The sequence below is a fragment of the Lissotriton helveticus genome, chromosome 1_1, assembly GCF_964261635.1.
Source record: "Lissotriton helveticus chromosome 1_1, aLisHel1.1, whole genome shotgun sequence".
Classification (NCBI taxonomy): Eukaryota; Metazoa; Chordata; class Amphibia; order Caudata; family Salamandridae; genus Lissotriton; species Lissotriton helveticus.
In genome coordinates, this window is record NC_136057.1 from 767,116,701 (window position 1) to 767,141,363 (window position 24,663).

Consider the following 24,663-nt stretch of genomic DNA (forward strand, 5'->3'; position numbering starts at 1 on the left):
GAGGAGAGCCTGTCCTTTGGGACACTCGCATGGTGTCTTCGGGAGGTGCTCTAACAAGTTCTCTGAGGTTTCGCCTTTTATACACAGGTTCGTGACACACAGGCATCCTATATTACAATCAATACATTGTATAGTATGAAGGTATTTCAACACGTGGTTACAGTACGGGCCCTTATCCTCCATGCAAGAGGAGGGGCTGTCACGCAGCTGAGTGTTCCGCTGATTTCCATTGGAATGTGTGTGTCTGATCGAGTCTCAGGGGGTGGGGTGACCGTGATCAACAGTAGCTTCTTCCAAGAGAGACGAGTGCATAAAGCAGTGGGCAATAAACTGTATCCTCAGGCTAAGGGATGACCAGTGGTCCGTGCAAACATTCAGGCTCAGAGGAAGAGGTCATCAAAGGAGAGATATTCATGAATGGGAGGGTCAGTGTGGACAGTCGAATGCTGTGGAAGGGTTGATCACAAGAGGGGTATTCAAGGGCGGGAAGGAGGTGTTGGTCAGGCGCGGGGTGCGATTCTTTAGGGACAGAGTCATGCGGGAGGGGAGGGCTCATGACTTGGGCATGAGAGAGCGGGGGCAGTCAGGGTACACGGGGGGTGCTCGCAGGGTCAGGGAAGGGCGCTGATGAGCGATCGTGAACAGGGAGACCATGGTACCTAAAATGGCTGTCGCGTACGTGTGTGCATGGGTCTATGCTAGGGAGACAACATAGTCAGAGTTTTAGCGATATTTGTTCTGTTTACATCAAGGGGCACTGAGAACACAAATGAACGCCGCTTATGTACATACATATTGCTAATTTTAACAGTCCCCACTTTTTACATAAGCACGTTCAATTTCTACATAGTCGATGTGATAGGCAAAATACAATGCGTGTCAATCTATGTCTGTTGGGCTCTTTTATACAAGCCTAGAAATCGGCAAAATATTTAGTCGGTGTAGAATCAAGGAAAAATGTTCCGATACACACAAATCAAGTTCACATTTTTCTCTCTAGCGGCATCACGTACAGAAAGAACGTTCTGATACCTTCCGGCTTGTCAGTATCATAGGGAATTTTCGGAAAACCTAACCACATGAGTGACCGATGAAACATTTCCTAAAAGGCAATACAAAATGGTTGAGGGAGGTATTCAATTCGATACAAGTAATTTAGTCAAGGGGCAAATAGAAAGTTCTGGAAAGGGGGAGGGTCTTTGTCGCAATGTCTTTTAACAGAGTCCGTCTTCTTTTGTTGGCGCTGCTGAGCACCGGCGGTGGAGCTATAAGTCCAGCTCGGAATCGTCCTTACACGTTGCAGGGTGCGATCAGTCCTTTGCTGTTAGATCACAGTCCTGTTTCCTAACTCATTTTCTTAGGGGTGCCCTATGCTGGGCACCTGCGTGTCTTTCTTGTCTTTCGTGGCAAAATCCCAGTCCATAGTCAAAGTTTATATGAAAGATGTTGTTGAATAATCGAGGGAAGAGAGGGCGGAGTGGGGCCAGATCTTTGAACACACCAAGGGACCAAGGGAGCAAAGGATGATGAGCAGGCAAGCCCAATAATCGGACTAAAAAAGGGGACGGGGACTTCAGGCACAAGAGGGTCAGCGAGTCGAGGGCTTCAAGGCAGCCCTTCATTCCTCCATCTGCGGAGTTTGAAAGTTATGCCTCGTCCCACGTCGCGTTGCTCTGCGGCTCCACCTTTGGTCGTCACACGTGCTCCATGATCTGTGGCCAGGCTGTGCGTCACGTCCAGCTCCTCTCCTCCTGTGATTGTATCTTTGAATGGGGGAAAAACAAGTTTTAGAAAACTGGTCGAGAGAACAGATATACATCTCAATTCCTTCCCCATTCCTGAGTAGGTGGGGGATAAGTTCATCGGTCACAGTCAGAGGTCGTCACTTATGGAGTCTGGAGAAGGGCATTGCATATTGATTATAGGCTGGCTTGTTATTCATTCGCGACATATGATAAGAAAAATTTGGCTTTTGTACACAATGTATTACGTTACAAAAAAATCGAGTCCTTATGTAGAGACTCGTTCTTCCCTTTAACCCAAGTATCGACAATACTACATCTTCCTTCGGGGTCGGCTAATTCTTGCAAGCAGGGGTATTATCATCATGAAGAAGGGGGAGTGGTGGATGTAAAACATGGCTTTCCTGGGGGATGACCGTTAATCGAGGTCCTCAAATTACATTTCGTGGGTAGTTGCATGGGTCTGGGGTTGACCGGGGTCGCGTGGGTGCTTTGGACAGGGAGCTGGGGTCGATGGGGAGAAGGGGGGTACTCTGGACGCCCGCACTTAGGTGCGAGGGGGTGGGGCAATCGTGGCATTGGAGATCGCATTTCTAAAACAGAAGACCATTAACGTTAGAGTTCCCTTTATAACAGGCCAGATTAGGGGACATCCGTCGTCTTACCTGTCCTTTCCTTTAGTACCAACTTGGGTTCTATCGTTTGCAGAAAGGGGAGGTAGTAATATGGCGAGTCACAATCGTTTTGGGTTTGGTCAATTTTGTTGAACACCTTTGCGTTCGAGGAAATCCAATTATGTTTTGCGCCGGAGGGGCACAACGTCACTATACAAGAAGAGGAAAACGTTTTTTTTTTTTTGAGAGAGAGAGAGAGAGAGAGAGAGAGAGAGAGAGAGAGAGAGAGAGAGAGAGACGTGTACAATAATGGTTCATTCAGTGCGCACACAACATAGAACTGCAGGGGTTAAATAATGCGTAAACACACGCGGGGAGACGACGTAGATCCATACATCATGTACACACAAACTCGGACGGGGAAGACAGTACAAATATTACATACAAAGGTCCAAGACAAAACATAAAACAGTTATTGGCCACAATTATCTTTTTCTGCATGCTGCGCATACTTATTGTCCTGAGCTCTTTTTACCTGTTTCTTATCCTTTATCCGTTGGCTGCCTTTTACTGATGATTTTGATTGTACACATTTACGCCTTTGGCAACTGGCCATAAACTAACCTGGTCGGGCTAATGCTCACGGAGGTTTAGTCGAGTCATTTTAGCAAGTGCGTTTCCAGGCTGAGACAACCGTTGGTGTCAATTGGAGGGCAATGGGGCAGCTTTCAGTTATATGTCTATGAGGATGCGAAAGGAAGAAAAAAAGGGGGCAGTAGGATTTCAAACATTGGTAATATCCCTAGTCCTCTCGGCGGAGGATACTTGTGTAACCCTTACCTCGAAATACCCTAGACCTTTTCCTACTTAGTCGAATGTAAGAATGCTTGATCAAGTGTGTACATTATTCCTTTTTGCTTTATTCGGGGTTTTCCGCTGTTAGATACTATAATTAGACCCTTTTTCCTGTCTCGTCGTCCGCTGGATCACCTTCTTCGTACATTAGTCGGCATTCCGAGGTGACCTGCAGAGAGGAGGGAAAAGAAGGGAGGGGAGAGCAGGAGGCTACATTGATAGACACACTAGCGCGCATAAACCCAGAAAGGCTTTTACTTACTGCGTACTCGGTCTATTTCCACAGGATGCAGTTACTGCCAACTGGGGCGCTTAAGCCCAGGTGGACCTTTAGCGTGACTTTTCTTATGCAGGTAGCATATAAAGTATAGGCGAAATACCAGGATCTTTAGCTGTTGCCTATGGCTGTATAAAAAGGAAGAAATACACTACTAGAATTTGACCCTTCCTATTTGCAATATTTCTACGTACTATACTTTTCAACCTTTTATCTAATCGAGCTTAGTCATTCCGTCTTTATTCTAGTTATATCGAAAAAATAGGGATCATTCATTCAAAACTTTATCAAGTTACACGGACAACTATAGTTGCTTTCTCAAAACTCTTTAATAAGAATGTCGGTGCATAAATACAGGACTGCTCTCCTGTGGACCAGCCACGGAGCAGGCTGAAACTGTAAATGTGAGGATACTTCATTAGAAAAAAAACTTTAATGGAGTCGGTGGTCGTTTATTTCTTACATAAAGTGCGAAAAGCGCAATGAAATCATATTGAATCTTTTAGCGCGAGCGAATATCATAAACATCAAAATTTCGAACTTTCAATAATCATGATGCGCCAAACTCAACAACAATTCATTGTCCGAATGTTCAATCGGTACCCATCTTACGCAAATTCATGGTCCTTCGTTGTCCGAACACCTAATCGGTACCCATCTTATGTCAATTCATTGTTCGAGCTGACAGTATACATCCTATATCCATCCATTGTTTCGAACTCACAATCAGTACACATCCTATATCAATCTAAAAGTTTAAAAACTTCATACATATTCTATGACACCAAGGCTGAGCAATCGGGGTACAATAAGGAGTGTGAGAGTTTCATTTGCATCGGCGCCATTTTGGGTGCAGTGAGGCAGAACCAGGCATAGTCTAAATGTCTATTAACTCGTGGTTGGCTCAGAGCTTCTCTTGGCAGTCCAAAAGTTCCGTTAAAGGGCAAAAGAAAGGATCGGTGGTTTGAACCATCAGTCAAAAAGGGGAGGGAGGCAACAACGTTCCTACCGGGTCATACTGTGCTTTCACCGGAACTGATCCGAACTGTGGTCGGCAAGATTCTAGTCATTCAAACTGAGGCTGGCGCCAGTATGGAAGCGCCGACGTCCTGCGGCTACATTTCCATCGTTCCGTGGGCAATCATGGCAGTTATTCCCCATCAGGGGTATTTGCGGGAGTCGGGGACTCCCGCGGCTCCTCTAGAATCTTCAAGGTTCTGGAGAACTACGACGGTGGAGTCAACAAGGGACCAGGCCATACCTGCATGCTGGGCCCACTCTTGCCGGGTCGACCGCCATCTTGGGAGTTCGGCAGCCGCCAGCAATCGCGGGGTCAAACGAGCGGATGGGCTCCAACCTGCTGGATGAGGCGTCGCGGCATCGCCATAGTGGACGAACCCTTTTCCGGGCGCCTGGAGCGTTGAGGGTGCAATTGGGAAGCCTCCACCTGAGGAGGCGGGAGAGGCCTGTTCGCACCGTCTCTCCCTCCCAGTGCACCCCACGGCGCCTCGCTTGACATTTGTTATGACCGGCGGCGATGAGGACGAGGGGGGGGTCGGAGGCATGTGCAAGACATCCCCCCCCAGTGTTGTCAAAGCCATTTTTCAAGAAAGAAGTGGTGCCTGGCGTGTGGTCGCTGCTATTACGGAGGAGAAAAGAAAGAAGTGGCGCCTGGCGTGTTGTCGCTGCTATTACGAAGGAGAAAAGGAAAAAATGTCCCGTCTGTCTTTGGGCCGGGCTTCCGGTGGATGTCGGCCGGACGCCCCTTGCTCTGGCCCCATGAACGGGTTCCTTGGTTTATCGGCTGTAGCCGGATCTCGTCGGCCCCAGCCCGTTGGTGGCCGGACCGGGGGAGCATGTGGCGGGACTACCTGCAACTCTCAAGGGCCGCTGTGGCCGGACTGGGGGAGAGAGAGGAGGGTCGAGGAGACATTCCCCCCCCTACAACTCTCCAGTGTGATCAAGGCGATCCCCTGGCTGGGTCCCGCTGGCCCCTGTCTCTCCTCCGGCTCCACCCTATGTTACGATTTCCTGGCCGACTGTTGGCAGCAGGACCCGCCTTATATGGGTTGCCTTTGGCTGGGCGTGGCCGCAACCCTGCCCTGCTTTGGAAGTTTCCAGAGTGGGGGCGGATGTTCTGCTGACTTGCATTTTCTACAGTTTACCGTTCTTATTTCTAATGTTTTATTGTTTCTAGAGCATTTAATAGGTTTTATTATTACGTATTGTTATCGTTTCTTGTTCGTTATTTTTAAATAAAAAGTTCATGTTCATCAGTGGCCTACTGATTTCATTTTCCTATTCCTTTCTTTCCAGGTTGTTTCATGCTAAAGCTTCTGTTAACAGGTTACAGTGATCACTTAGTTATTAGTGTATGTGTCCCTTTTCACTAGGGGTGTTCTCTGGTCGGGCCAGATGACGTTCCTCTAGTAAATGGTCCGAGTGAAACTGGCGTATCAACCAGTGGGGAGTAGATAGGTATGACAGATTACAACGGGGACAAAGGTCCGCATTACCTACCCTTCACTACTTGCAAAGACTAGAGTATGGCGACTTCCGTGCTCGTTTGCAAAAATAGAGAATACCTCCAAAAAGAACTTATTCCCAAACAGTCAATGTTCGGGCAAACAATCAATCAATGAGGAACGAAATAGGTACGACGTGTTAAAGGTTTGCGTTGCCTACCCTTCACTCTCTGCAAAAGGGAGAGAGAATGTTGCTGTTCTTCCCCGTTTGCAGGTAGAGAAGATTCCTAAGAGAACCAACTTCGAACAATTCAATGCTCGATTCAATCAATCAATCAATGGGGAGAAAGAGAATAGGCACGACGTGTTAAAGTTTTGCGTTGCCTACCCTTCACTATCTGCAAAGACTAGACAGAGTATGGTGATTCTGTGTTTGTTTGCAAATAGAGAATCTCCCAGAAGCAATCAATAGGTAATACTAGTATTATCAAACAATCAATCAATCAATTTTCGCAATTTGTCGTGTGTCACGACCTTACCCGGACCGGACCATGTGGATAGTTCTTCGCCTTCCTTTTTCCAGCGCCCACTCGTTCTCTTTCTCCATGTTTTTTTTTACTTCCGGCATTCCTGTGGGCTTCCAGTCAGGACAACAGGTCACTTGAGAGAGAGAGAGGTCCGTTCGGAATCGGTGAAGTTCATTCAATCGGCAGCCGGACGAGGGCCCTCTCAAGGCAGGTATACTCCAATCATTTAGATGTTCACCCCATCGTCTGGACCTCTCTTACCGGACCTGATGTCGCTGATGGGCCCCGCGTTTTGGGCGCCAATTGTGGAAAAGTCAGCCCATAACGCCCCGGATGCCCAGGCTGCTGGCGCAGGGCGACTCTTCGTTTCCTTCTTGAATAGTTACCAAATAAAGAGACGGGCACTGGAAGTAGGAAAACAAGAACAGGGTTTATTACTCATGAGGAGAGCCTGTCCTTTGGGACACTCGCATGGTGTCTTCGGGAGGTGCTCTAACAAGTTCTCTGAGGTTTCGCCTTTTATACACAGGTTCGTGACACACAGGCATCCTATATTACAATCAATACATTGTATAGTATGAAGGTATTTCAACACGTGGTTACAGTACGGGCCCTTATCCTCCATGCAAGAGGAGGGGCTGTCACGCAGCTGAGTGTTCCGCTGATTTCCATTGGAATGTGTGTGTCTGATCGAGTCTCAGGGGGTGGGGTGACCGTGATCAACAGTAGCTTCTTCCAAGAGAGACGAGTGCATAAAGCAGTGGGCAATAAACTGTATCCTCAGGCTAAGGGATGACCAGTGGTCCGTGCAAACATTCAGGCTCAGAGGAAGAGGTCATCAAAGGAGAGATATTCATGAATGGGAGGGTCAGTGTGGACAGTCGAATGCTGTGGAAGGGTTGATCACAAGAGGGGTATTCAAGGGCGGGAAGGAGGTGTTGGTCAGGCGCGGGGTGCGATTCTTTAGGGACAGAGTCATGCGGGAGGGGAGGGCTCATGACTTGGGCATGAGAGAGCGGGGGCAGTCAGGGTACACGGGGGGTGCTCGCAGGGTCAGGGAAGGGCGCTGATGAGCGATCGTGAACAGGGAGACCATGGTACCTAAAATGGCTGTCGCGTACGTGTGTGCATGGGTCTATGCTAGGGAGACAACATAGTCAGAGTTTTAGCGATATTTGTTCTGTTTACATCAAGGGGCACTGAGAACACAAATGAACGCCGCTTATGTACATACATATTGCTAATTTTAACATGACGAGCTCAGCTCGTCATGAGCGTAATCTGCCTTGCGCTCATGATGAGCTGACCTCGTCATGTACAGCGGGAAAAGCCGCCGCATTGATGCGGTTAAAAGGTTTGAGACAATGCCTTTTGTGAATGCCGCAGTGGTATCTTAATTTGGTTGTCACCTACTTGAGGTGTACTCTGATGTACAGCTGCTCTCTAAGCATGCTTACCATAAAAAAGTGTTACTCATTTTAATCACTTTTGCACAATGAGTGAGTGAACTCCAGGCCTTGTCCGTCCAGGAAGCATAAAGATCTTCCTTCCAGGACAAACTAGTCCTTTGGGGAAAACCAGCTTTCTCGCCAAAGGTATTGACACTCTTCTACATAAAGCAATTCATCAACTTGCCATCTTTCTATGCTCTACCTCATCCCTCCAAGGATGAGGAGCAACTCCACCATCTTGCTCCTAGGAGTGCCCTCAATTCTTACATCGATCGGACCAGAGACCATTGAGTGGACAATCAACTTTTTGTGGGCTTCTCTGGACCAAACATGGGAATGCGGTACAAAAGAGAACTTTCTCCCGATGGATTGTCTTATGTGTAAATATTTGCTGTGGGCTAGCCAAATATCAGCCCTCAGAAGGTATGTATGCTCATTCACCAGAGCAAAGACTGATACCACTGTGCTAGTGTGCAGTGTGTCAGTCAGTCTTGGACATCTGCCAGGCTTCCATGTGTGCGTCCCTTCACACGTTCAAGAAGCACTATTGCTAGCTAGGCCCAACGAGACAGGCACTCCTCCCATCTGTCCTACAGGATTTTCTGGTCTGAGGCATTCCACAGACCCACCACCTGGGGTAAGGGGTACTGCTTTGGAATCCATTCACAAGGTGAGGAATTTGCATTTAGAAGACTCAGTTAGAAGAACAAGTTACTTACCTTTGTTAAAGCCTTTTCTCGTAGAGTCTATCTGACTGCTGATTCCTCCCAAACCCACACCCTCCTTGTTCTGTAAAAAGCACTCACACAGTCCACTGATAAGGTTTCAATCCAGAGATCCACACACTGGTATATTCTGATTTCTGTGAGCCCTGCGTCAGACAACGCCGGCAAAGATCAGAAAGAAACGGATGTCAGCACGTGGAGGTGACAGTTATAGTAGCTCTGACATCATATCCCAGGCATGACGGTTCTGACATGGAGCTGCACGATGCAACCTACCAGCGCGCGAGGGAGTAGCAATGAAAGTCTTTTAGATACCGTCCAGAGCCTGGAAGAGACTGCAGCATGCCAGAGTCTCTGACAGGAATGGCGTTAATGAAGGTATGTAACTTGTTCATTTAACCAGTTATGTAAGGTGAACTGTATAAAGATTTTTGTGTTCTGAAAATATCTAATCATAAACTTTTTATCTCCACAGAGCCAATGAAAGGCTAGCAGAAGCCAACGCCAAGCTACTTAATGAACGACAAAGGAGCAAGTCATTACTTGCAAACAGTTTTGTAAATGGAAGCCTTCCTGCAAACCCCTTCATGGATTCAAATCCGTTTGGTACTAATTTAACATTAAATAGAAGCATTGGTCTCCCTGGCAACTTCTACGGTCCTGGGGTTAATGGATTATCTTCAAACAGAGTGGAGGCATATCTTGCAAAGGTCAGTAATGCTGTGTACAGGCAACATTTCTTTGTATTTAAAGTCTCTTGTACATGACAATGTAAAAACCAAAGTTATATTTCAATGTTTGTGGCAGAGCCAGACTCTGGCCCTATTACATGAATTCTAGGAATACAAGTTCTTCCTTATAATTTATAATCTGGAACAAGCTACAAGGTGAAGTTTCAATCTTATGAACTTGATGCCTAAATCTGATCCTCATACTGGAGCACAAAGAACTAAAAATCAGATAACTACCTCAGCCATTCTTGCTTCCAGTCAGCTAAAGCCAAGCAGTGCTGCCATTAGTAATTTTGGGTCAGATGTTGTAAATTATGTGTACATTAAGGGTTATTAGGTTTTCACTGCTCTCGTGTAATTTTTACTTTATTTGGTTATAATAGTCAAACTACATAAGAACTTGTAGATTAACAAGAGTAATCATTATTATTTCAGCAGCATAGGAGCAACTAAAATGTGCTGATGTTACAAAATAGAATTAGTATCTAATGGGACGATTGGTGGTTTAAGCCCAAAAGCATTGCCCACCTCTGTCTGGTTACTACTGAAAGAAAAGATGACTCTTGGCTAAGTGAGTGACCTCATTGCTGTGCATAAGTATAAGGAGCGTCCCATCTGTTGTTAACCATGCTATAAGAGTCAAGTGCTCCTCAGCCTCTCATAAAAGCAGGCTCGACAATGCCACTATCCAGAAAAGTCTCATTGAACCTTATGCTGTGCAGTATCATCTTTTCTGCTGGTTGGGGCTAGTGCTTTAGAATCACCAGGTTGTGCAGTAGATTTGCACATTAGATGTTGTCGTATTAAATAGGTCATTACTTTGTTACTTAAAAGTGCAATCTGTGGGCCTGGCCTGAGGCGTTAAGATGGACGCACTCTAAGAGTGCTCCGAGACCCCCATCCGTCATCCACCTAGCATCAACCGCCAACGGCCGCCACTCACATCTCCTGGTTGCCTGAGGTGCCTCCTAAGGGCACAGGCTCAGCTCCTGTCCCTTTCCTGGGCGGATCGGGGCTCTGGCGGCCCGGGGAGGCTCTTCTTCAGTCGGCGGCCTCAGCGCCACGAAATGGCGGACCCGCGGCAGCTCTGATCCGGGCCTGAGGACATCCTGGGTGGCCCGGTCCCCCGCCTGCAGTAAGACAAGGGCAGTTTCTGGGGCTCCTTCACTTACATCTACAGCAGACCAGAGGTGAGCCCTCAGCGCAGAGGCCCCGCGGCCGCGCCGGCTGCTGACGCCACAGGGGGGGCTCAGTGGGAAGGAACTAGACCGAGCTGCGCACTTGATCTCCTTGCCCCGCCCCCGGGGTTGCTGCGGAGCGCCTTGGACCTCGGCCGCTGTGGTCGGGCAGCGGTGCGGGGGCCGGGGCTGTCTTCGGGGCCCCCCCACGTGTGTCTCCCCCCCTTGTGACTGTCTCTCTCGGAAAGCTGGTGGTGTACGCCCTCTGGACCTGGTGGGCGCCGCGTCTGGGTCCTCTTAGGGCCGCCTGGGGAGCGGTGGGCCCTCTGCAGCTGTTCCGGGCGCGTGGCCCTGCCTGGGCCTGGACGTCCTGAGACCGGCCATCTTGGCTGGCAGGGCGGGAGGCGGCCTGGTTCCCCCGCCTCCCCAAACCTTTATTGCTCTCCTGACTTCTCCCCACGGTTCCTAAGACAACACTCACTGTCGGCCACGGGCCTGGGCGTCCTGAGCCCCGGCCCTCCCCGCTAGCCAGTGCCGACGTGAGAGCTGCGGCAGCCTGCCCCGGGGACCATTGAGACTGGCGGGCGTAGTGGCGGTGCTGTACCGGTGAGAGGGGCCTGGGGTGGGGGACCGGCCAACGTGTTGGGTGACAGGGCGAAGGGGCGGCCTGGTAGTCCCCACCCCCCCAACCTTCATTGTTCTCCTGACTCCCACCCACAGTTCTGGGCCTGCTCATCAGGATCATCCTCATTGTCAGCCACGGGCCTCCTGATGGCGGGCTGCTTTGGACATTATCCATCCCTCCACCTAACCCTCCGAGGACACAACAGCTTCCCTATTGCTGGCGACTGGGCCTGGGGACGAGTGAGAACCCTCTGTCGCCCCTGCCGCTGGTTTACCGCTGGGTGGGGAGCGTGGACCGGCCCCCAAGTCGGGTGGCGGCGCAGGGGGCTATAGTCGATCCCTTGCTGCCTACTCTTCACCTTTCACACCGCCATACCCCTCGTTAGGGGGTTCCCTCCCTGGGGGCAGTTGAGGGCCCCGTATTATGGCTGACCGGTGGCGGCGGCAGACCCACGACAGAACTTGGCCCCTCTCTAACCCCTATCCGCTTCAAGCTACCCAACTGGGTGGGAGGCCATCTCTGCTGGACGGGGGGACCGAGTGGCGGACTTGTCGCTGTAAATACTGACTGCCCGGCCCAGCAGCCTTCCACTCGAGTGCTCCACGCTTAGCCAACACCGGCCCTGAGGCGTTGAAGCCATCTTCCTCCTCACGGTGGGCTTGAGGGGGTGGACCAGAGTATTGATGGCCTGGGTGACCGGGGACCCCCTCCCCAGGACCGCTGTGTTCTCCCCTGCCCGAGCCGAGGCCGGATCTTTCCTTGGTGGCGATGGGAAGGAATCGCACCCAGCAGAACCCTGCCCCTCCAGCCCAAACCACAATGGATGATTCACCACGACAGACCAGGATCCTGGAGGTGGGGCTTCCAAGGCCCCTGCTCCCACCGGGGATGATCTCTCCACCATCCTTCAGGCGATAGGCGCTTCGCAGGCGTCCGTCGTGACCAAGATTGGCGAGGTGAGGGTGGATGTGGCTCTTATCCACCAAGACCTGCGAAACGCCATGGCACGACTCACAGAGGCAGAATCACGCAATTCCACAGCAGAGGACGACATTGGCCAGCTTAAAACACAGGTGGTCCGCCTCCAGACCCAGACCTCGGAACTCCACTGGTGGCCGGAGGATGCCGAAAACATGTCGAGAAAGAACAATCTGCACCTCATTGGCTTTCCCGAAGGAACGGAGAAAGGTCACGCGGGCAAGTTCGTGGAGGACTGGGTGCGTTCATGGATATCCAAGAAGTCCCTTTCCCCCTAGTGCACCGTTGAGCGGGTACATCGCTCCCTGGCCCCCAAGCCTCCACCTGGGGCTCCTGCCAGACCCATCATCCTGAGGGTTCTCAATTTCCGGGATAGAGACGCCATCCTCAGGGCAGCTAGGGGCCAGGGTCCTCTGATGTTCCGAAACAGCAAAATCATTGTCTTCCCGGATTACACCAGGGAGGTTCAGGCACAGTGTCGAACCTATGATGAGGTCAAGCAGAACCACCGCAACCTGGGTCTTAGATGCGGTCTTCTCTTCCCGGCCCGGCTCAGGGTGGTCTTTCAAGACAAGACATTATTCTTCGATACCCCTCAGGCGGCATGGACCTGGCTCACGGAAGACCGGCCCCTCCTGAATCGGCTGACCCTCTCCCCGACCCGGCGGCCCCATCCCCCCACCCCCTCACAGCCCCATCCAACCCTACCTAAACCCCAAAGACGGCAGACTAGGTCACGAAAGATAAACGACCGTCGGGGGGAGGCATCTTGCTCTCTGGGTGCACCGTCTCTGCGCCCTCCCTCACATGCTTCAACACAGAGGTCCGCCACTCCTAGCCCTACGAACTCTCTGATTAATTTGAGCCGTGTCCCGGAGCCCTCCTGGGCCTTGCGCCCCTCCCTCTCTGACTCAGACCTGTCTAGGAGCCCTGTGCTTCATAGATCCGGAGATGATGGGGGAGCTTGAACTGCGGCCCAAATACGAACTTTCCACTTTGTTCCCAATATGGCACCTGCACTTACGAATGTTTGCCAACCTCTATAGTAGGTGCAATCCATCTTCACTGTAACCACGGCTCGGTGAACTGTTTCCTATTCCAACTCCTGAACTTAAATGTACTTCTTGGTGCATATTAGCTTAAATGTAATTGCAGCTGTTGACAAATCTCTTATCCGGCTATATGGATGGGGATCCTTCTCTGCCACGTTCATGTTTAGCTAACCGTTTTAGCTTAGCAGTTAGACTCACCAGTGGGTTGTTGTTTTGAATGTTTTCCTTTTCAGGGCAACAGATGCTTCGTCTTCAGAAGTGTAGGGTGGGGGAGTTGGGGGTGAGAGAGGGTGGGTAGACCGTTGTCTCCCGATTGTTTGTCGTTTTTAGCCTCCTACTGGCCGCTGTTTCTTGTTTTTCTTGGTAGCAACTCAGGCATGTATGCCATGGGCGACGACATGAGTCACCAAAATGCACAACCTTTACCCAAAGACACTGGCCAGGAAACACTAATTCCCTACGCTTGCATTGCCTCTTCCGCACACTTCCCACCCCAATGACGCCCACCTTACATAGACCCCTCCACATCCTCTCGTGGAACATCAATGGTCTCTAAGACCGCATAAAACGCCTGCTCCTTCGTAGCGCACAGCGACATACGCCAGATGTCTTGTTCCTACAAGAAAAACGCCTTATGGGCACCCAATTCAATTCCCTTGCCCGGTATAGGTTTGACAGGGTATGGCATTCAGGTTTTGCGCGGGGTTCCTGGGGGGTTGCCATACTGCTCCAGAGGGGCCTTCCCTTTACCCTGGTGCAGGCCGAGACGGATACGCAGGGCCGGTACGTGGCCCTGATGGGTAAGATCAAGGGAGATCCAGTTAACCTCCTGTGCACTTACATTCCCGCCGCCAACATGGCCTCTGCCCTTTGACGTCTCACACTCGTGGTCACCTCCTTTTACTCACGGTCTGACTGTCGTCGGGGGAGATTTCAACGCCGTTCTGCAACCCTCAAACAACACAACAGGTGCTCATTCAGCAGCCCGCCTTGCCTCTGCTAAGCGCCTGTCTGACTGGTCCTCTGCTATGGGTCTTTGCGATGCTTGGAGGGTTTGGAATGCCTGCAGAAAACAATATACTTATACATCGGCGGCCCACCAGTCCCACTCTCGCATTGATCTGCTTCTACTACCTGCCCCAGACTGTCAATTGATGTCCGGGCCCTCTATCTTGCCCAGAGGCATCTCCTATCATTACCCCGTCTCCCTCCGTCTTGGGAATCCCCCTAATGGTACCCGTATGGCATGGCGGATGAACGCCTGGTTGCTGAAAGACCCTGAATTTTTGGAGTCCCTCTGGCAGGATCTGAGGCATTATTTTTCAACAAATACGGGCTCGGTCTCTTCCTCTGGGACGTAATGGGAGGCCGGCAAGGCCACCATGCGTGGGGTGGCTAGAGGTATGGTTTACGTGAAGCGCGCAGAGCAGACCGCTCAACTCATACAGCTGGAGGCCCAGGCGGCACAGTTGGAGGGGGCCCTGGCGGGCGCGCAGCAATGGCTCCAAGCGTCGGCTTAAACTTATCCGAGAAGAGATCTGCCAGATCTCAATGGAGGCCGCTAAAATGCTCTGGCGCTCCTCTGTGGCACGCGTGTATGGCTGGGTTGATAGAAACAGTAAATTACTTCACAATTTAGTGTCTTACCCCAAAGCCAAACGCATTATCCCTGAGATCTGTGACGAGACCGGGGCTCACCACGCTGCCTCCCATGCTATCGCCCGAACTTTCGCGGGCTATTATGCTGCCCTTTATGTGGCTCAACCTCCCAGGACCAGCCTGGCTGACTTGCTATCTGAAACTGGGACTCATCTGCCCTGCCTCTCCCAAACGGTCTCGGAGATGCTTGATCTTCCCCTCACCCAGGAGGAGATACTCAGGGCCTTTATACTGTTGCGCTCAGGTAAAACGCTAGGGACCGACAGTTACCCCCAAGAATACTACGCGACTTACAGTGACACACTGGTCCCGCATTTAATGGAGCTGTTCAAACATGTAGTAGACATGGGGTCCTTCCCACGGAGACTGACGTGGCCACGATAGTGGTCCTTCCATAGACGCAGCCGCCCTCCCGTGCCTGTGCGGACTACCGCCCCATTTCCCTCATAAACACTGAGGTAAAAGATGTTGCCACTCCCTTGGCCCAGCAAATCTGCCCACACTTACAAGATTTGGTTCACCCGGATCAGTGTGGCTTTATGCCTGCCCGGGGCACCCGGCACTGCGTCCATCATCTCTACCTTGCCCAGGCACACCGTTACCACCTCACCCCGTATCTCGCTCTGCTTTTCGTTGATTTCGAAAAAGCATTCGATACAGTGGACTGGAACTACCTTGGGGATGTGTTGGAGAGGATGGGTTTCGGCTCCCTGTTTCGGCGCCTTATCCAGGCCCTATACTCCAACCCCACTGCAAGGGTTCTTATTAATGGCATGCTCTCGGAGAAGTTTCCCATTCGGAGAGGCACTCGTCAGGGCTGTCCGCTATCGCCGCTTTTTTTTTGCCTTAGCAATGGAGCCTCTGGCCTCCCTTCATACGAGGCTGGGCTTGGAACCCATACCAGATCGATAAGATCGCCTTGTATGCTGACGACGTCCTCCTCTTCCAGGCGGACCCAGAGAGCTCAGGTCCGAGATGCTTGGACGCCCTCCTAGCCTTCGAACGGGTCTCTGGCCTCTGGCTCAACCCGGCTAAGTCCACATTGGTTCCCTTGCATCCATCCAGGACGTGCTTCGATTGGCAGACGACCATCCCCCTGCACAGGCAATCGTTTAAGTACTTGGGGGTGTGGGTCGCCCTCCTTCCAGACCTCGAATGGGCCCTGAACATCACGCCCCTGTTCACTAAGGCCAAGGTGAACCTCAAGAAATGGCAATCCCTCCCCCTCAATGACCCTTGGCAGGAGCGCTCTTTTTAAATGATGGTCCTACCCCATTTTTTATACATTTTACAAAATATCACCCTTCATCTCCCAGGTGGTTGGTTCAGAGAAGTAGACAGTGCCCTTACCCAGTTCCTGTGGGGTGGCAGGAGGTCACGATTGTCTTTGGCGCACCGCAGCAAACCTCCCGATGATGGGGGTATGGGGGTAACCAATCTCCACCTATACTACCTGGCTGCAAAGCTCATTGTGATCCATGACTGGTTCGCCGGCGGCTGGTCCGACCCAGCGTACCGGGTGGAACTCCGGTCAATGGATTTCCCACAGCTCAAAGCCTTCCTTTATGGGACCCCCGTGCCACGGGACCTCCCCCCAATCACTCGAACGATACTTATGGCCTGGCACTCAGCCTTACGCTACACGAATTGGGATCGGAAGCTCACCAGACAGACACCTCTGTGGAGTGGTGTTTGGCTGGAGGAGGTCTCGTCACTTAAGAACTTCCGCCGATGGGACCTCATCGGGAATTCGTTGCTGGGGGACGTCTGGGTAGGAGACCACATTCGATCTTTTGCTGACTTACAGCACCGCCACTCCCTCCACTCCTCCCTATTTTACAAGTACTTACAGCTACGGCATGCCCTCCGAACACACATTTCATCTCCCACATGTCTCCCAGAATTCAGTCCCCTGGAGGCCCAAGTGATGATGGGGAACCTAGGCAGAGGGGGGGTGTCGCGGATTTACCACTCCTTGCTGAACAATGGCCTGCTTCCCTGGACCTGCTGCGTGCCCGCTGGGAGGGGTGGCTGGGCCCCCAGGAGGACGCGTATTGGAGGGATGCCCTTATGGCTCCCAAGACCCTGACGAAATCCTCCAAGCTGCGTCTAGACCAAGTCTATTACCTCCACACGGCATACCTCACTGCTGCGCACCTCTACAGTGCTGGTATGCGGCCGTCCCCTTCCTGCACGCAATGTAACCACGCTCCTGCAGACTTCTACCACGTGACATGGCAATGCCCCGTTCTTGCACCATTCTGGGCGGGGGTAGAGCTAGAGCTCGCACAGACCTTGGGTTGGGAGGTTCCCCACGACCCGTTACGCCTGATCCTGGGAGTGTTCGAAGGCCTCAATGGTACCCGTACTGATAAACGCTTTCTCGGATCGGCTGTGGCGGTGGGGAAACGCGACATATCTGCGCTTTGGTCTCAGGCCATGCCACCTACTATGCGGAAATGGAGATGGGGTGTGGATTGGTGCGGAACTCAGGAGGAGCCCCTCTTTGAGGGCCAGGGCTGTCCCGAGCTTTTTGGAAAGATATGGGGCAAGTGGTTCAACTTGGTGCCTTGAGGGACACGAACACGTCCTGTAAAAGAATGTTTGCCTGCAGGTGCTCTACTCAATCCCAAAGTGGTGTACGTGTCTGTCATCCTTCTTCCTAATGTAATTCATCTTTTTACCATGTCTGACTGTGCTGCCATAATTTTTTGTAATCTGTTCTCAAAATACCAATAAACTTGATTATCAAAAAAAAAGTGCAGTGTAGCTTCCCTTTGTGGAATTTCTCCAGTAAATTCACCAGAGAGCTTGTATTTGATCAAATTTAAAGAATAACAAGCACACTTGCTGTACTATCTGTCAGTCAATGATACCTTTATGCAATACTTTTCAGTAACATAAAAGTATACTACAAACTAGATTTAAAAAAACAGAAATATAAAAAATAGCTCTTCATATGTACAATTCAGTTTCAAACAATGAAAAGAAAATGACTGATTAAAAGAGATACCCATTTCATCTATGCGAATAACTCATTTAAAGTACAACAGTTACCCTAGGAGGTACTTTGGTTTCGGATATTCTCCCCGCAGGCTTTTCCTTATTTTCTGTACCTGCCATAAGAAGAAGACATTATGCAGCAGACATATGGGGTATGTAATTGTTGTAAAAGTAAAAGTGCTGGTCTGCACCATCTACACTTATTTTAAATACAGGTAAAATATATCTCTTCCTAGGGATTTCATAAAATGTACCAAAAAGTATGATGTGCAATTTGGTTGTGAGTGACACACTGTCACACGGGCACAACACTAACCCTGACAAGGAGTGACAATTATTTGAAAACCCTACCATCAGCGGCAGCATATTTGCCCTAAATCGGGTCAAGATGAACCTTTGCTGGTCATTGCCTACCAGGGTCAGATATGGTTTCAAGCTTTCCTGGGAGCCATTCTATTAGAATCTACTACAGATGGTTTTACTGCCTCGCCTTCCCATGGCATTGTTCTGAGGGTAATGTTTCAACTTTTCTTTATCTAATAGTTTGCAGAACGTATCTCAATCGGGATTTCCATTGCATAGTCTAAGGTCATTACATCACTGAAAATGTATTTATTCAATCCTGTTTCTTCACGCAACCAAATTGTATGCCAAAGCAATATCTGGACCCTTTTTAATCTGTCTGAGATTTACGGGGTTCCCAGTTCAGCTTGGGCTAAGCAGTTCAAACAACTGGTGCGGAGGGAAAGGGTACGTTTTACGTTTAAAAAATGAATCCTCAACTCTTTGGATGCTCTGGATATTAACCATTGCCCAGACCCCTGTGCCACTGTTGTACTTGCATATATGGTGAGGAGTTCCCCTATTGCTTTGGAACCCATTTGCGTTGTAAATATGGATATCCCATTGATGGATTTCTCCATTTGCGCACATTGTTAGTTACCACCAGGGGACCACGAGATCTTGTTATCAAAGAGTATCCATAAATAGTAGAAGGTGGGTAAGTCACTCAAATTATGTCCTGTATGGAAAACAGGTTTTTATCCTGGTTTTGGAGCCATTTACTTTCAGATCCAGGTCCACCATAAAAGGGATGTAATTGTCTATAAGGCCCTGTAGCCCCCTCCCAGTTCTTGCAATTAATACAGTGTTGTCTGAATAAAGTAGAATTGGGAGGGGGCACAAACCAAGCATCACTGTGTCCTTGGTAGATAAACTTAGGGATGACTACCCGATTTGTGTAGAGCGAGAATAGGAAAGGGGCTTAAACGGAACCCTGCCTGACCCCTCCTTTGATGTTAAAACTCACAGAGCATTCACCCTCCCTTCCAAAGCGCACACAGATGTTTACGTCCATGTACAGTTGCCTTATATAGTTGATGATTCCTGCCTCAATCCTCAGATCTTCTATGATTTTTGACAGCCTTTTGACTGAGACGCATGATATAGTGCCCCCTTTTTTGCCAATGGGTACTTTGCTATTATGATACTTAGGTTCAGTCATTGATGGACTGTACTCAAGCCCTTTTTGAAACCAAATTGAGTATCCATCATTATGGTATTTGCTACTGCCCAGTCTAATGAGCAGAAAGCACCCCATAACCTTTGCGTGGCATCCAACAGTGATATCGGCAGATCATTTTGGGGTTGGGATTTGTCACATTTTTTATGGATCGGAATGATGATAGAAGCTTCCATGAAGGGGGGGGGGACCAACCGCAATGGTAGCATTGTAAACATTTGTGAGTAGCAGAGCCCAGAGTTCTTGCTGATCCCTGAACATGTCTAAAGGTGTCCAGTCTGGACCAGGGGCCTTCCCTTTGACCCTGTCATCTAGGGCTCTTACGACCTTAGCCAGGGTCACAGGTTGGAGAGGATACTGTGAGGTATCTCTGCCATATGTTATGTTAACAAAAATTTCTACAGCGCAGGTAAACCCAGAGGTTTCATGGGGCTAACTTTAGAACTTGCCGGAACTAGTGGAGAGTGTTTTTCGTGAACCTGCACGAACAACCAAGTTTTAAGCATTTTCCAAAAACTCAGAAGATCAGTACATGACCGAATCTCCAGAGGAAAGTTATTCTACAGTCGTGGGACCAGGGATGCAAACCTGCACTCTCCCTGTCATTTTAGCTTGAAGGCAGGGGTGGTCAGTAGCTGGAGATGTGCTGAACGGAGGTTGTGAGAGGGAGTGTACCTAGAAAGAGGCTGTTAATGAATTTGGGGCTCCGACCGTATAAATATTTAATAATTAGACATCCCGTCTTAAAGGCAGTTCGTTGGGGTATAGGGAGCCAGTGGAGTTCATTCAAAAGAGGTCTGGACGATTGCCATCTGGGTTGCTGGTGGATCAGTCTCGCTGCTTGGTTCTGGCCCATCTGTAGCCGCTTGATTAAGAAGTGTGGCATGCCTAGGTAGATTGAGTTGTACAAAAGGGGGTGGTGATGGACGGAGCATCTGAACCAATCAAACACTCACATCCAGTCAAAAGATCTGGGTTTGATCCATCACCGTTCTTTAGCCCACTCTGCCACCCCAGTTCAGACATGGCTATATGCAAGTCAGTCACAACTAGTTCAGTTTTGCCTGGATTGAGTTTTAAATGGTCTCTGGGTTCCAAGGGCTATTGTATGCCACTTAGTCTATTCTAATCAGCGAGTGGTCTTTATATATACGGCTGAGAAATTATTTACCCAGGCCTACTCTGCAATATGGACCTCGGTTGACGGCTCATGATGGGGCCCCTTAAAGTAGTTATTGTTTATTGCCTTCCTGAAGGATTTACTATCCTTTAGGGCGCTAGCAGGTACCAATTCCTTTCCTGCCATATCTATGGAGCACACAAGCCAGTCTAATTGATTGCGTGTCCTTCGCTTTCTGCATCTGAAAGAAACAGTTAGTTATGGATTCCTTACCTTAGAATTACCCCCAGGCGTCAGACTGGATCCGAAGATTTTTGCGTCAGCAGTAGCCCTGCGCGTCGGAAGGTGGCGTCTGTTGACTCCGCATTTGTCGTCTGCAACGTGATCGCCAGGATGACGTCGCGGTAGCTACATAGACGCAGCCCTTGCACGCTGACATCAGTTCTTTCTTTTTCCACTCCAGCAATCGCAGATCTGGAGAGAGCGGTACCTCCAGTCACTTTTTGACTGACTTTTTTGCGACTTTTTGTTGACTTCGTTTTTTTAGTCTATTGACTCCTGATGCACAAGGGATGCCCAGCTTCAAGACATGCGGTTCCTTTACCCGACTGATGTCAGTGACGGACCCGCACCGTGTGCCTCTACTGCCTGGAGCGCGACCATGACCCCAAGTCGTGTTCCGACTGCCGAACCGTGGCCCGAAGTCTTTCCGGGAGCTGTCCCGAAAGGTCCTCGAGGACCAGTAGTCGGCTCTGCGTCGCTCAAGGTCCTGGTGGCGTGGGAGGTCGAAGGACCAATCGCAGAGTCATCATCACTTCTCTTCCAAGTCTTTTCACTCGGGGTCAGGTAAGTCGAAGCATAAGAAGAAGTCGAAGAAGCATCGTCGCTCTTCGACTTCCCCTCGTCCGCCGGCTGACGCCACAAAGGGTGTGGGAGGTGCACCTCCCACAGCTCCGCGTGCGGAGCCTACAGGGTCGACTCCGGCCATTCCTCCCTTCCCAGGTCCAGGAGCGGCCCCTGCCCAGCTTCGTCAATTTTATGAAGTGATGCATGCCATGGGCAGCCAGACTCAGCCGGCACGCCTTCAGGTCCAGTGGACTCGGCTGGGCTCCCTAGGTCTTCCGTCCCCAGCTGCTTCGGCACCGCAGGGCCCCCTTGGATCCAGGCCTGGAACAGGTTTCAGCGCCGGTCAACTTCGTTACACCTCCACCAGCGCCGCTTCCACTGGCACCATGTCCGCAACTGACGCTGGCTGGTCCCCTAGCCTGCGTCGCCACCAGCTTCCGCCCGATGTGGACACAGAGCCGGACTGGCATCGACCTATGCCGGATCCGGCACCGATGGTACTTTTTTCCTGTGTTCCACCCTAGCCCTTTTCAGCCAGATTGGCAGCCAGAGGAGGGTGAGGAAGACTTGGAGGGGTCTGGTGACCCTTTAACAGACCAGTTGGAGTTTGTTCCGGGCTGGAGAGAGGAACTGGGGGATTCCAGTAGTCTGGATACCTCCCCAGACCTTGGCATGTTGTCTCCTCCTACCGTGGCTACAGAGGAGGGAGTGTCATATGCAGTGGTGTTGCGTAGGGCGTCCGAGGCTCTCCACCTCGATCTACCTACGGTGGCAATCAGGACTAACCTCCTGACCGAGGTGCGTCAGCCGGCAGCGAGCTCTTCGGAGCCCTTGCTGCTGTTCAATGAAGCCCTAACAGACCTCTTTTTGGGTACCTGGTCCAGGCCCAACACAGGGGCTCCTGTGGATAGGATTATTGCCGGACGCCACGGCCGGGCGACCCCACTCTCCTCTCCCAACACCCCACCACTGAGAGCTTGGTGGTCCAAGCCTCTACATCTAAAGGCACCTTCCCCAAGGCTCCACCTGATAGGGAATCCAAAAAGCTGGACCAACTTGGGAAGATGTTTTCTTCCTCCAGCTTGGGACAGCGGTCGATAAACACAGCATGTCTGTTGGGCCATTATTCCCACTCTGTGTAGGATATGGTGGTGCAAGTGCTGCCTCAGTGCCCGGAGGATGCCTGGTCCGTACTGTCCCGTGCAGTTACCGAGGGGAGAGACGCTGCAAAGTTTAAAATCTGCTGTGGACTGGACACTGTCGACTCGCTGGGTAGGAAAATTTCAACGTCTGTAGCCCTTCAACGCTACGCCTGGCTGAGGTCGACTGGTTTCTTTGGGGATCTCCAAAACACCCTGATAGACATGCCTTTTGATAGCCGTCACCTCTTGGGCGACAAGGCAGACAGTGAACTGGAGCGTTTCAAGGACTCTTGGGCTACGGCCAAGTCCTTGGGCCTCTCCACCAAACGCCCTGCATTATCTGCTTTTTGCCGCTTTCGTGGCTACGGAAGGGGTGTCCCACCATGTTCCTTCAAGACCGGCATAAGCAGTTCAGCCCCAGCATGGCCGGGGACATGGGAACCACCGCTGTGGTTCTGGGGGCCAGCAGACGGGCCAGTCCACCACCGCCCCCTCTGCAGCAGCATCCAAACCCTCCTAGTCCGATATTTCAGGCCTATCACACACACCAGTGAGTGGCAGAATTTGCCATCATCTCCCCCACTGGCGTACCATCACATCAGACAGGTGGGTTTTGCAGATAGTCCAAAGGGGCTACTCCCTCCCCTTCGAGACTATCCCCCCAGCCATGCCACCTCAGTACAATCGAATGTCGGGGGATCATCAGGCCCTTCTCCAAAAGGAAGTTATGGCTCTCTTGGCCAAGGGCGCCATCAAACAAATTCCTGCCCTAGAGGTAGGTCATGGTTGCTATTCCCACTATTTTCTGGTGCCAAAGCAGGACAAGGGCCTGCATCCTATCTTGGATCTCAGGAACGTCAACCACTTCCTCCGGAAAGAGAAGTTAAAAATGTTGACCTTGGGTCAGGTCCAGTCTGCCCTCGACCCTGGAGACTGAATGGTAGCATTGGACTTGCAGGATGCTTATTTTAACATCCCCGTCCTGCCGGCCCACCGGCGTTACCTGCGGTTCACGGTAGGCCATGAGCACTTTCAGTTTACCATGCTCCCCTTTGGCCTTACCAGCGCCCCTCGAGTGTTCACGAAAGTGATGGCGGTGGTCGCAGCTCATCTGCGCAGATCAGGGGTTTCGGTCTTCCCCTATCTCAATGATTGGTTGAAGGCGGGCTCGCCCCAGGCAGTAGTCTCCCACCTCCAGACGATGGCCGACCTCCTGCGTCATCTGCAATCGCAACTCTATCTGAACTGTCAGCCCTGCTAACCGCAGTGTAGGCCGGAGGCAGCTGTCAGCAAGGGCCAACAGTCACGTGGCGATGATGAGTGGTCCAGGCGGGCCGCACTGGGAGCAATGTCTTTTGGCTAATGAATTCTGCTTCAGTAAGGCCACGTGGTGGTGACTTGTGGTGCACTGAGTTAGTGGTACCTGAAGCACTCAGCGTGTGCGCGGCCAGCGATGAGGCGTGGTCTGGGAGGGCCGCACTGGGAGCAATGTCTGCCTAGTGCTGTGCCATCTGCAATCGCGACTTGATCTGAATTGTGAGCCCTTCTGTCGCAGGGTAGATCGAAGGAAGTAGTCAGCACAGACATCGAGGAATGCTTTTTGTCACTTCCTCTTGACAAAATCCGAGTACCTAGAGTAAAGTTCACTCTGCAATTAATATATCAAAACTGAATTTGAGGAGGAGCTACGCTACGAATCAAGATGGCCGCGTAAGCTCCCGGCTCCGCTGACCTCCGCCAGCAGCTCGATTATCCTGTCTTCAATCCTGACCTTACACCTGATTTCCTTGTTTATGAAGGTCTACTGCTTCTAAAGGTGCAATCCCGAGATTTCTACCTCATCGGCTGACGAAGATACGCCGTGTTTCCATTCTCGGCCTAACAACGTGTGGAAGCCGGGGCCTCGATTTTTAGACTATCCGGGTCAGAGTTGAACAACATCGGCCGTGAGACCTGGACTGAGCCCGGTCTCCCGAAGAGTGCCTGAATTGTTGACTTTTTGTGACGATCCTTTGAACGATCTACACCGAGGACACACCAGCGTGCCACGCCGGCTGCTGTGGTGGGGGTCCGGTGCCCGGAGACCTTGCTACCCTCCCGGGGTCGACGGGCTGGGGCCCTCTCTGACGGCGAAGGTGTGTTCTGTAAGAC

General features: G+C 51.0%; 1 protein-coding gene across 10 annotated transcripts in view; it reads left to right on the forward strand.

The window, feature by feature from the left end:
• ANKRD26 (ankyrin repeat domain 26) overlaps positions 1–24,663 on the forward strand; it is a 1,096,841-nt gene that overhangs the window by 955,496 nt on the left and 116,682 nt on the right. For all 10 annotated transcript variants that reach the window (XM_078674324.1, XM_078674330.1, XM_078674326.1 and 7 more), the window contains one exon: positions 9,132–9,366. In XM_078674324.1, coding sequence (XP_078530450.1) covers positions 9,132–9,366 — 235 coding nt within the window. The remainder of the gene's footprint in view (positions 1–9,131; positions 9,367–24,663) is intronic.